This window comes from Protobothrops mucrosquamatus, unplaced genomic scaffold (assembly GCF_001527695.2).
Source record: "Protobothrops mucrosquamatus isolate PMUCROS unplaced genomic scaffold, P.Mucros_1.0 scaffold2530, whole genome shotgun sequence".
Classification (NCBI taxonomy): Eukaryota; Metazoa; Chordata; class Lepidosauria; order Squamata; family Viperidae; genus Protobothrops; species Protobothrops mucrosquamatus.
Window position 1 is genome coordinate 14670 of NW_015388592.1, and position 11817 is coordinate 26486.

At 39.7% G+C, this 11817-nt stretch overlaps 1 protein-coding gene across 2 annotated transcripts; it reads right to left on the bottom strand.

The window, feature by feature from the left end:
- Positions 1-601: 601 nt before the first annotated feature.
- Positions 602-9465, bottom strand: ELF3 (E74 like ETS transcription factor 3). Of its 2 annotated transcripts, none has more exons than XM_015825178.1 (9): positions 9434-9465; positions 7742-7912; positions 6774-6995; positions 5943-6020; positions 5691-5813; positions 5285-5377; positions 3597-3695; positions 2848-3043; positions 602-1760 (listed from the first exon to the last, which is right to left on the bottom strand). In XM_015825178.1, exons 2-9 carry the CDS (start codon positions 7902-7904, stop codon positions 1649-1651), a joined length of 1086 nt encoding a protein of 361 aa, XP_015680664.1. In that variant the 5' UTR covers positions 7905-7912; positions 9434-9465; the 3' UTR covers positions 602-1648. The 2 variants fall into 2 exon arrangements, with proteins under 2 accessions (XP_015680664.1, XP_015680663.1); XM_015825177.1 differs by having other exon boundaries at positions 9352-9465.
- Positions 9466-11817: the final 2352 nt, after the last annotated feature.

The following is an 11817-nucleotide window of genomic DNA, read 5'->3' on the forward strand; positions in this document are numbered from 1 at the left end:
AAATTGTTTGGATAGATTGCTTTATACTCTGTGAAAGAGGAATATTACTTTAATCCAAAATGGATTTTTAAAAGTGAGCATGGCTTCTTCCATATCCCAGTTTTAGGGCAGCTACATTTTTTATTCTAATGAAGAGCATATAAAGTTTCTTTATATGGAGCCACAGTTTCTCTGTTTTGATGGACAACATCTCTTCAGAAAGGGTCTTTTCAAGTTTGTTTGCCCTTTTAACTAGAAAGGATAATAANGGGGGGGGGGGGAGAATTAGGTCAGTGGAAACCAAGGTGAAACTTAATGGAATCTGAATTATTTACCAGATTATATACTTTATTCAGAAAGCAAAATTAATTATTGTAATGTGACTCAAATGCTCATAGTTCCCAACCAAATTGATCATTGTTTATTTTGATGAAACTTCCTCAGGTTAGGAAAGGGTAATCTAGGATATCCAAACAAATAAATGATGCTTAAATGGACATCTTTCTTAACTGTCAATAGTAAAAATAGGTTTTCCCTTTCCTTTCAATTCTATCACAACCTCGATTCTTCACTGCTCCCCCTGGTGATGCACATTTATCATTTATCAAGCAGCACACAAGAATTAAAAACCAACAAAGCAATATTTATTGGTTAATTGTTATTAAAAAGCAGGAGGCCTGTACATCACACAGGACTCTCCTGGAGACACCAATGAACAGATGCAAACATCTTACAAACACTTTTTGATTTCAAAATAAAGATTTTTTTATTTGTTCAGCCCAGCTGAATATTAGCAACAATAATCATCAGTTTTTGAAAAAAGCCCAGGGCTTCCTGATACAATCACACAAACTTAGTTATGAAAAAAATAGATATCTATGTACATTATATACACACACACATATATACAACATATAAATTAAGAGCAAGAGGAGGCTATTCATAGAGAAAGTTGTAGCACTTTCTAGGGGGAAAAAGTTTTTCCTTTCTAGACACACATGTACTGAATCAGCTGGAGAAGAATCAGATCTGTGGCTACTAAACCTTGCTCTCTGGATTGATGTGAAATCCATAATGATATCAGGTTTGCTGTTGCCAATTTTCTGCCTGTTAAACAGGAGCATTTGCTGGTAAACAGTCAGTCGCTGGATGGGAAACTACATGTCCACCTGGCTCTCCAAAGTGTCTATCAGCCTTATCAGCATTCCTAGGTTATGGTTGAACAGTGTCAGAACAGAGTTTCCCACAAATAGCTGACCACAGCGTTCACCTTCAATCAGCAAACTACTTGATGTTTTGGGAATGGCCCTCCAGAAATAGCCAAGAACAGCCTGTTCCTTCTGCCTCAATGAGCTTTGTGCACAGTCTTAGACAGCCGAAGGCATTGTAATCCTAATTCAGAGTTGGAGGCTGCCAAATTCCAATTGCAACAAAATAATAACGGTTCACAATAACCTACTTGAGCCAAAATATCAGCTGTAATTGGTTGAACTCCCTTATGGGAGCCAGCATACACGCTTTGCCCCATGTAGGGCTGGAGTTTTAACAACACACTGCTTCAGACAGCAATTTCATAGTTCTGGGCCCATGACAATCCATTATCCTCAGAGGGGGGGCCTCCAAGTAAGAGTGGGCCACATTCAAGTCCATGGGAGGCTCTTGTAGCTGTTTAGCTCTGGTCTTGCACCTCTTCCTCCTTCCAACCACTGGAGTTTTTCCCAAACTTGTACACAAGTCTCCGGCCGTCCACACGTTCCAGAATTTCCCGTTTGTAGTAATACCTGAGAGAAGAGATAGCAAAGGCTTTAAAGAAGAGCCCCGAGGATTACCCCTCCTCCCCCTCCCCCTAAAAAAAAATCAAGGCCAAACTCTTTAAAATGTTTTATGATGTAGATTTGAGTCAAGTTTCCATAATCCAAATGCCTGGAATTTATTATTGCAGAAATTGCAATTTTTGGTGACCAGAAGCCATATTTTTGTTTGCTTTACTTTTGTCTGGGGTGGTTATGTGACTGAGACACCGCTATAATTACAGCAGCAGAGAACATAGGACCTGATTTCTGTCCCTTTCTCCAAAGTTTGGGTTTTTTTTTTTTAAATGGTAATAGATATGCTCAGTTGATCTAAAGTTTAATAGATGAAGCTTTCCACCCCATTTTGAGTGTATGAATAGCTGTAGCACCACAATAGCATCTGCTCCTATGTTTACCCTGTTGCCTCTTCATTCTATCCCCTTACTAAGAATTGCAGTGCTTGTATTTGTCAACTTTGTTGATATTTTTTCTCAGGCAGACCATATTACAGGTAGTCCTCCACTTACAACAATTCATTTAGTGACCATTCAAAGTTACAATGGCATGAAAACAGTGACTTATGACCATTTTTCACATTTATGACTGTTGCAGCATTCCCATGGTCATGTGATCAAAATTCAGATGTTTGGCAACTGACTCATATTTATGATGCTTGCAGTGTCCTGGGATCATGTGATCAGTCTTTGCGACCTTCTGACAAGCAAAATCACTGGGGGAGCCAGATTCATTTAACAACAATGAAACTAACTTAACAAATCCAGTGATTCATTTAACAACTGTGACAAAATTCACTTAAGAACTGTCTCACTTAGTAACAGAAATTTTGGGCTCAATTGTGGTCGTAAGTTGAGGACTACCGGTATTTTTGTAAGACCTTTTAACAAAATGTTAATGTGATATTTATTCTTGAGTTTTAAGAACTTGTTGGCTTTTAATTTCTTGTAATTCTCTTTTATTTTTTTAATGTAATTAATATCTCCTTTGCAGAGTGACATGACATTTTTAAAATTATGAAGATTATTGGTCAGTATATAATAAAAAAAACGATAGATACCTCATGGCACGGCTGAGTTTCTCATAGGTCATGCTACTATTTTTTTTCTTTTGTCCCCAGAGCTGGGCTACAGCCTCTGATCTCAGGAATTTGAAAATGCCTTCTCGACGGTCTTCCCACTTTAGCAAACCCTCATTCAGCTCAGGATGAATTAGGATGTCCCGAATGAATTCCCACAGGTGGATCCCTCTTGGTGCTGGTTATGAAAAAGGAAATAAGACAGCTAAATCATTCATCTGTCCAAATGACACTGCAAGCAGCAAAGGTTTCCTAACTGGGCATACAAGATTTCCCACTGCAGGGCTATGGAATCATTGCATAAGAAAACAGACTGTGTTTCTGAGAAACCTCTGTACCTCCAAGGAGGCAGAAGATAATCAGAAAACTGAGATGTTTTTAATGAGTTTGGAAGACAAGGAACTATAACGCAAAATGACATAATTCAAGCATTCTACAGTTGATCAGTGTTTAAATTCCCTGCTCCACTCTGACATATCTGGCAGGCATACGGTCACCAGTAAAGTTATTATGCTTCTGCATCTATCCTAATGGACCAAGTAAATGAGCTGCCTCAGAACTTGAAGTTAACAGGCCAGCATATATAAGTCAAGCAGTTGCATAAAATATCATCTCCTTATTTCACTAACCAGCATATAATCTGAGCAGGAAATGCATGGACAAATTTGGTTTGCATTCACTAGCCAAATATCATGAACATCCGGCCCGTATATTATACGACATCCACTTACAGTGTTTATTCTTTTTAGTTTCCAGGCAGTCTCTGCTGTCCTTGCTGATCTTTCTTGGTCGTCCCCTTTTTCTTTTCTTAAGATCTTCTTTCTTATATTCTGGATAGTGCCATGTAAGGGGAAAAAAATAAGATGCACTTGAACTTTTTGCCTCAATACCCTACATTCCTACAACTACCCTATGTGAACTTGAAAGTTCAAGCACAGCCCCTAGAAGACAATATGGCAAATCAGAGCCAGAATCTGTACCCAGCGTAAATCTGACATATCAAGTCCTGATCCCTCACCCCATTATAATATCCCGGCCAACTGGTTTGTTTACCCTTGGGTAAACAGAATATGTACATTTATGCACAGCCAACATCTCAGCTACAATGTAAACAGAGCTTATTTCTAGATAGGGGGCATGGTGTCTAAAAAATGTCAAGATGATGGCCAAACATTTAAAAGGGATGCAGTTTTCATCATGTGGTTATGGCCACCATCTTTTTCTAGACCAACATTTTCCATCCAGATAGTCAAGAATATGGGACAAGACTCATCACCTCTAGCAATCATGCTTTCCATTATTCTATTATCTTTAACTGACAGGAAGGAATTTAATTAAGTTTTTGTGCTATTTTTTTTAAAAAATTTACTCTACATTTCTTTAAAATGGATTGCAATAGAATTCTCCAAAATCAGAAAACACTTGATCAGCTTCTAAGTCAATTGCTCTCCTACTCTGACTAAAGTACAACAGAACAGAGCTGGAAAGGACAACATTAGAACAACTAGAAAGCAATTATATGTAACTTTTCTCTTAAACAGAAACCTTCCATGAAAAGCTGCAGTCTTGGACATTTCACAAATGAGGAAACTATTTTTTCTCCTTAGGCAAGTTCCTCATTTAAAATTAAACCACCATTTCTCCCCCCCCCCAAAAAAAAGGGCCACCAGTGCCTTTTTCTAAGTACAAAAACAAAACTAAACAAATAGCCCTTATTCAGATATTTAGAACTAAAGCCTTATATTACTGCTTTTTATTTTAAAAGAAAGGGGCTGGGGTAGGAGAAAGATACAAAGAAGTTATATATAGTTGCATTAATTTGAAGTGCAGAACAATTATTGCTTGGATTTTCTAAGTCAATTCTATCTATGTATGTGACATCTCATTACATTGCTTCTGACCCCTTTTTTCTTTAGCAGTGTTATTGGCATTTGATTTGGTCTCCTAATTGTATTGTAGCAGTCTTTCCCCAAAACTACTGACTTCTGCTGAGAGGGATTTGTATTAGCAGAGAATATTTTTGGAACAGTCAGAATTTGGTTTTGATTTTAAATGCTTGTGCTCAAAATTTATTAAGAAACCTTTTCTCATATCTAAATATAGCAATGGTATGTTATTCCTGTTCACACAATAATAATAGACTCCGAATATGCATAGATTACTCTGTTACTTTGCACTGATATTTAGCTCTAACATTTTATAGCATTAAGCTGTTGAATATCTATGATTCTATTCCTTTTTTATCTTCATGTTTGTTCTGTTTTTATGCAGTAGATCTATTGTCTACTCTTCCTGTTCTTTTGTCTTCCTCTTCACTAGCTTGTCTTTGAAGATGCCAGCCATTCTACTGGCAAAATACCTAGCAACAAAAGCATTTATGCAAACATATCTGAAATCCTGTTGATCAGTCTTAACTCACCATTAGAAAAGTTGCAGTGCTTTATGTCTATGGGATCAAGATCTAGATCACTTCCACCGGAGTCCTGAGATTGAGGGCTCTGAGACATTGTCCCTGAGGAGAAAGGAAATGAAATTGAAATCTCTACTCTAGATACCAGCTCTGGAAATCAAGCATGATTGTCAAATGTTCTGGATCCTGAGGATTTATTTATTTATGCAAAAGACTTATATTTTGCTAGAATTTAGATATTTCTGATATTAGGTATAAATATCCCCCCCTCCATAAACAAAACTATTAACAAATTGCAATCTGAATATGATGGGGAAATTGGATCTATTAAGGCCAACAGGCTTCCTGTGATAGCTAAGCTACAATCTGCAGAAAGCAAAGGACATCAGCAATTCAGGGAACATAAAGAAAGTACCTGCTAGAGATGCAGAGCTGTCTGGTGACATGGCTCCAGAGATGTAGCCAAGATCTGGCTGTGAAAAAATGCTTGCTAACTTCATTTCCTCCAGATAGTCCTGGCTGCATGAGTTCCCCAATTCTGGGAAGGCGGGGGGGGGGGGGGGGGGGAGAGAGAAATTGAGCATTAAGCACATTCATAAAAGCAGATGTAAACAGATGTAAACAGGGAACCATCACAAGACAGAGCAGCCATTCATTGACCTCTCACCTAAAGGACTGGATTCCAGAAGGGCCTCCTGTGATACATCCTCAGTCCTCAGCACTGACATGATCCAGCCAAGTTCATCTGAAACAGACAGAATAAGGGTATGGGAAAGAAAAATACGTTATTTCTGAATTATAAACCAAGTGCTTCTCCCTTGTTCATTCAGAGATAAACTAAAAGTTGCATTGTTTTCCTTATAGGGAAATTAAATAAAATAGGGGCAGTGTTTCTGGAAATTTAGATTCACTCCTGATAAATAATGATTAATCAGGGACAGGTACCAGGCATTTTATTCTTGTAGACAACTAATTTCTATCATGCTTTCTGGACTGTTTTATTTTTCATTGGCTGTAATGTGTTTGTCTTTACAGTAATACAACCTGCTGTCACTTCATTTAGCACCTGAAGTTTCCTTCTCTCCTATAAATCTGAGGATGGGGATGAGGGCAAGACACCAGGGTGAAGCCAATAAGAAAAGGTAGCAAGTGCCACCAGTCCAGAGTAAATCCACAGGCTTCTTCTCTTCCTAAAGAATACCTTGCTTCAGTGAAATAGACTGGTTTCATGTAGGACACTAATCCATTATGAGATTTGTTATGTTTTGTAAAGGATTATTTGTGGCTTAATGTGATATTCAGTCATGTGTTATTTAAGAACATATAATTCAGCAAACCTTAATTTAGTGTGAGGTATGGACATTGTCATTTAGTTTTTACACTTAATAACCCACTCATTTTCTCAATTTTTGCATTTCTGCCTCACAAAATGGGGAGTAGAGGGGAGGAATACCAATGTATTTCTGCCTTGAAAGGAGAGGGGGACACCAACACGTACCGGTCTCATGCAAGCGGTCGTATAACTCATCCCCAAGGGGCCCAAAGATAAGTCCCAGCTGATCCCGTGTGTATTGGCAAAGGGTGTAGCCATCCATGTTGCAGCAGGAGAAATCTATGGCACTGGCATCATACTTGTTTTTCTCCACATGATAACTGATCCACTCCAGCACTTGAGACCTGCTCCAGCTGTGTGGCATTTCACCATACCACGTTGGTTTGCCTGAGAATGGTAGAAGGGAGAGGTGGGGGGGGGGGGAAGAGGGAGAAGAGTGGGTTTAGTCGAGCAGGTGATTGCTTTGTTAGTGCCAGCCCAGCCCCTGGAACACTGCTGCCTGAGCGGCACAGGGTGCGGCCAGTACATTTACGCACAGGATTTATCTTGCTTAGTCACTGTGGTTGGGTTAACACGTACACCTGTCACCTGTTCCCTTATCTCTGAACGGGCCCCTCCCAGCTGGAATGAGGTCATTTAGGGCAGCAACTTCTCAGCTCTCTGTGCAGCCAGCCATGCCTCCATTAGAATACTGTATATGATCAACTGCCACAGTACTGGTGGCGCTGTTCAGTACTCCAATAGCCTTTGACTTATAGAAGGCCATTTGTATAGCTTTTCACTGGTAGGAAAAGCAGTATAGAGAAATTACAACTGACCTTTTGGCTCTGCAAGGTTTTAAGCCAGCCTTCCCCAACCTGTTGCCCTCCAGATCATCATAATAATTTGCATACAACATGACAAATGTTCAACGCATTTCAACAGATTAACCTAGCAATAGTTAAAGAGCGTATTCAAATTCCCCAAGTAAAGGGTGCAATACTTTGCATTGAAATCCATTGGCTACAGAAAGTTAGGCCTCCAAGACCAATAAAACAGAATTCCAAAATCCATTCTAGATATAAAATGCCCTCTTTTTTTTTCTTTTATTCAGTTGCCTACTCCCCTTGCACCATCAGATTATGGACAGCTACCTGTTGTCTCAGTTGCCATGCTTGCATTAGTCAGAACAAGAGATAGGTTGTCATCTTCAACAAGGTGGGTTAGCAGATCAGGGTCTGGTGGGGCTTCCTCTGGCTGGTACATGGCGCTGATATAATTGGAGATGAGGCTGCTGATTTCACAAGATCCTGCCATGGAAGTTTCTGTCAGAAAATTGAAACTGTTAGATTTGGACAGAAATGGAGAACAAAATGAGCATGTGGGAGCATTAATCACCTGCATTTTTTTCTTCATTAACTTTTTGCATATATTTGTTTTGCGATAGTAACTCCTGGCTCCTAGTTCCTCATATTTTCAACTTTCTTTCAAATCCTTGCACTGTCTCATCGAAACTAGTGCCCTCTAGGTAAGATTGGCTACAATGCCCATCATACTCCATTCCAAAGGAGTGGGACTGTAATCAAGCATTTTTAGAAATCACCAAGTAAGAAACAGCTACCCTAACGAGCAGGATCTTTCCATAAATATCCAAGGGGAAGGACGATGTACTAGACAAAGTGGTCTGCCAACAAATTAAAAAATATCACAACTCTCATTTTACCAGTGTTTTAATTTCTTTGCTCGGATAAACCACAGAAATAACTTTACACTTGCATTCCATCCCATCTCCATCCCTGCTCCCTAGATTTGGCTAATACAGCAACAACATAAAAGAGGGGCAGGAAAATAATTATATATATATATAATCGCTAAGCATGGTCCCTGTTTTGTTATCAGACAGCATACATTCAACAATCCTCTTATCAAATGTAAACAATTCTCCATTTATCTGAGAAAAGATTCTGCTTTCTCAGAAATGAACTATTTCTTGAACTTTGTTAACCTAAATTTAAACTTTTCAAGCATTATCATTTATCACCTGCTAACCCTTCTCTCACCCTTCATCTTGCTTATAGATTTTAAGAGTTCCAGGTCAGACGGGAGCCCCATCCCTTTAGATCCGCAGAGCAAAATTGAAAATACATCAAATATAGGAGAAAGTTGCCAGAGAAACCAGCCACAGCCTATCCTTCCTTTGCCAAAAATTGCAAATTGCATGATGGTATACACTAAACAACTAGACATTTTTCTGGATGCTTCTGAACCTAACCATCCAAAGATATTGTGCAGCTATTCCATCACTGTTGTCACTCCCCCACCCCCAAAGAAAAGAAAGAAAAAGAAAAAACAATGGGAAAACATAGGAGGATTACCAGGAAAAGGTTCAAACTCTACATCCCCTGTACATTTTCATGAATCAAGAGAGGAATTTGCCTGAAAGCATCATCTGAGTCCATAGAAACAGAAAAACTGACTGACTGGAGCAGGACAAAAGCTTCTTTGATCAGGCATTTTGGTTCCACCACCAGGCAATCAGATACATGAACTGATTATGCACTCAGTATCTTCTCTGAAGCTTGTGAAATAGGGCACAAGCTCTGAATATACAGGCTTCAAATAAGGAACTAAATAAAATGCACTTCAGATGTTGCCACAACATCCTGAACAAGAACCGAGTTAAATACCAGGCAGACACAGCTATTCTACTTCCATCCTTCTGTTCACCTACAAAGTGAATATACCATCTTCCTTTTGTACCTACCAGGCAGGTGCTGCAGCAGCAGTTAATCCACACAGTAGTTGGCTAAAAAAGTAGCAGAGAGTGTTCACTTGCTCCTGCTCACCTGTGCCCTGGTATTTGTGATCCCCTCCTGAGTATAACTCAGCCCCTCCCCATCGCTGGGCCTTTATAGGGCGCCTCTCCTGTAACATGATCTCCGCCTCTAGGGGAATTCCAAGCACAGGTACTCAACTCCCGCCTAGGGAATTTGCATATGTGCCACCTGGGTCAATGCCAGCCTACCTTGCCGGGAAATCTGGGCAGATAGTTTAATCATTACCAAAGAAGCCCTGGCAGAGCCTATGCCAGTTTCACTCAGGTCGATGTTTTTCTACCTTTCCTATCACTTGTGTTTGTTTGCTCATCAAAGCAGTAAACCACCCTACTTTTCCCTCACTTGCTAAGAATAGAGCTATATAAATGGTTTCATGGGGGCAGTTGCCACTTGCCATTCCAGTGGACGGCATCAAGTAGGGTTTGAATGTGACAAACACACCATTATAGATCAGGAAAGGCTAAAGCCATACATGAAGGTGGTTCACAAAGCTACTGTCTAAGAATCGCTCACAGTCAAATGCTGAAGTCAAAGTTTTTCCAGCGTACTAAACAACACTTATGTCCTCTGGTGTGCAGCTTTCCACGACAAATCTGGCTTCTTGTTTAGGGACAAAACAACATTTTGTCAATGTTAAGGATGCAATTATAGGTACATTTACCTGGAAATAATTCTAGTGGAGTATGACTAAACTAATTTTATGTTAGCTATGTATAGAATTAGGGCATGCTTTTTACTGGAAATCATGGGATTTCAGTAAATTGAAACTAAGCCCCTTTCCTTTGCTATCAGTGACATATGCACCCTTACGTTATGACTGTTTAATGAGATTGCAAGTACCAATGACCCCAAGGGGTGTTACTTCCTAACAAATATTGTCACAAGTTCATTGTTGACAATTGAGTTCATGCTGGATTTCTAGCCCCTAAATTGCCTCCCTCCATATTATTCCAGAAGAAAAAAAGGAGTAGTTAATATGGGAAACATTTATGCCACTGTAGTGATAAATCAAATATTTGTATGAAGAGGAAGAAATTCAGAGAGACAGGCTCGTGTAATTACCGGTAGTTGTAACAGATATATAAGCAAATGTTATAGCATTATAATATATTGCAGCACAGAGTGTCGAATTTTTCAGCTGCTCTGAACTAAGCAGAATTGAATATAGTTAGTGTTTGAACAGAAGTCTGTGGAGGTGAACAAAATGTCCTAAAGGAGGCAGTTTCAAAACCACTTCTACGTTATTGTTAGCAAAATGATTGGATATGTCCATGAAGTCACTGGGTAGTAAGGTCAACCTGAGCAAGATTTTATTCAATGAGAATAAAATCAAAAACCAAATATAGGTGAGATTTGTGGATTTCCCAGAGAGATTAGCTGACCCCCCATAGGGTTGGAAACAGGAAGTAGGATTAAATGTAGGGGTTCCCCCGCCCCATTCAGCATAGCTCACCCCATATTACTGATACAGACATAGGAAGTTGGGACAATAAGTTGGTGTTTATTCTTTGCTGTGCCACTGCCCCCTTCTGTCATCACAGGCAAGACTGCAGAATGTTTTTCCCAAGCGACACGTAAGGAAGCTTTTAGCCTGCACTGCCTTATACAGTCAGGCTAAGAAATGTGAGAGAAGTTTTTTTGAAATCAACAAAAACACTTTCTAATCCATGTAGATCTTAAATGAACCCAACAAGTTACAGATAGGCAAAGGCCAGTTAACAATTCCTTGTAAAAACAGCCACAACTTCATTGAATTTTGGGAGATTATGTCCCTTTGTACATGGACTTGTCTCGCAGCTGTGTGAGATTGTGATGAGCTGCGTAAACGTCTTGTGACCGAAAGCTGGTATTAATGGGCAAACTCTGCATTCATAGCAGGTACAGCTTGGTGGAAACTGAGACAGCCCACCAACTTGCCTAGCTGGCTGAGTTACTGGCAGTGCTCCGGCCACACCCGATTGACGTCAAGTGGAGAATGTTGCTTGGCAAGAGAGTTGCCCCAGTGCTCTGGTGCCACTGCACAGGCAACAGGTTACACAGGGCAGCTCTTCCATCTGATTCTTAACAAAAGTGATAACTGAAATAGATATATCTCTGCTGATCCTTAGGCAATTCCTTTGGATTAAAGGCAAGAAGATTTTAACTTCTCTGTCACAACTGGATCACCAGTCGGTTATGGTTTACCTCTTGGGATGTGGGGCTTTGGCAGCTCCATATAGTAAACAAACATTAATCACCTGGATATTTTAATGCCATGATGAGAAAAGTGTAATCTTTTGAATTAGTGTAGGTCAGGGGTCCTCAACCTTGGCAACTTTAAGACTTGTGGACTTCAACTCCCAGAATTCCTCAGCCAGCTTTGCTGGCTGAGGAATTCTGGGAGTTGAAGTCCA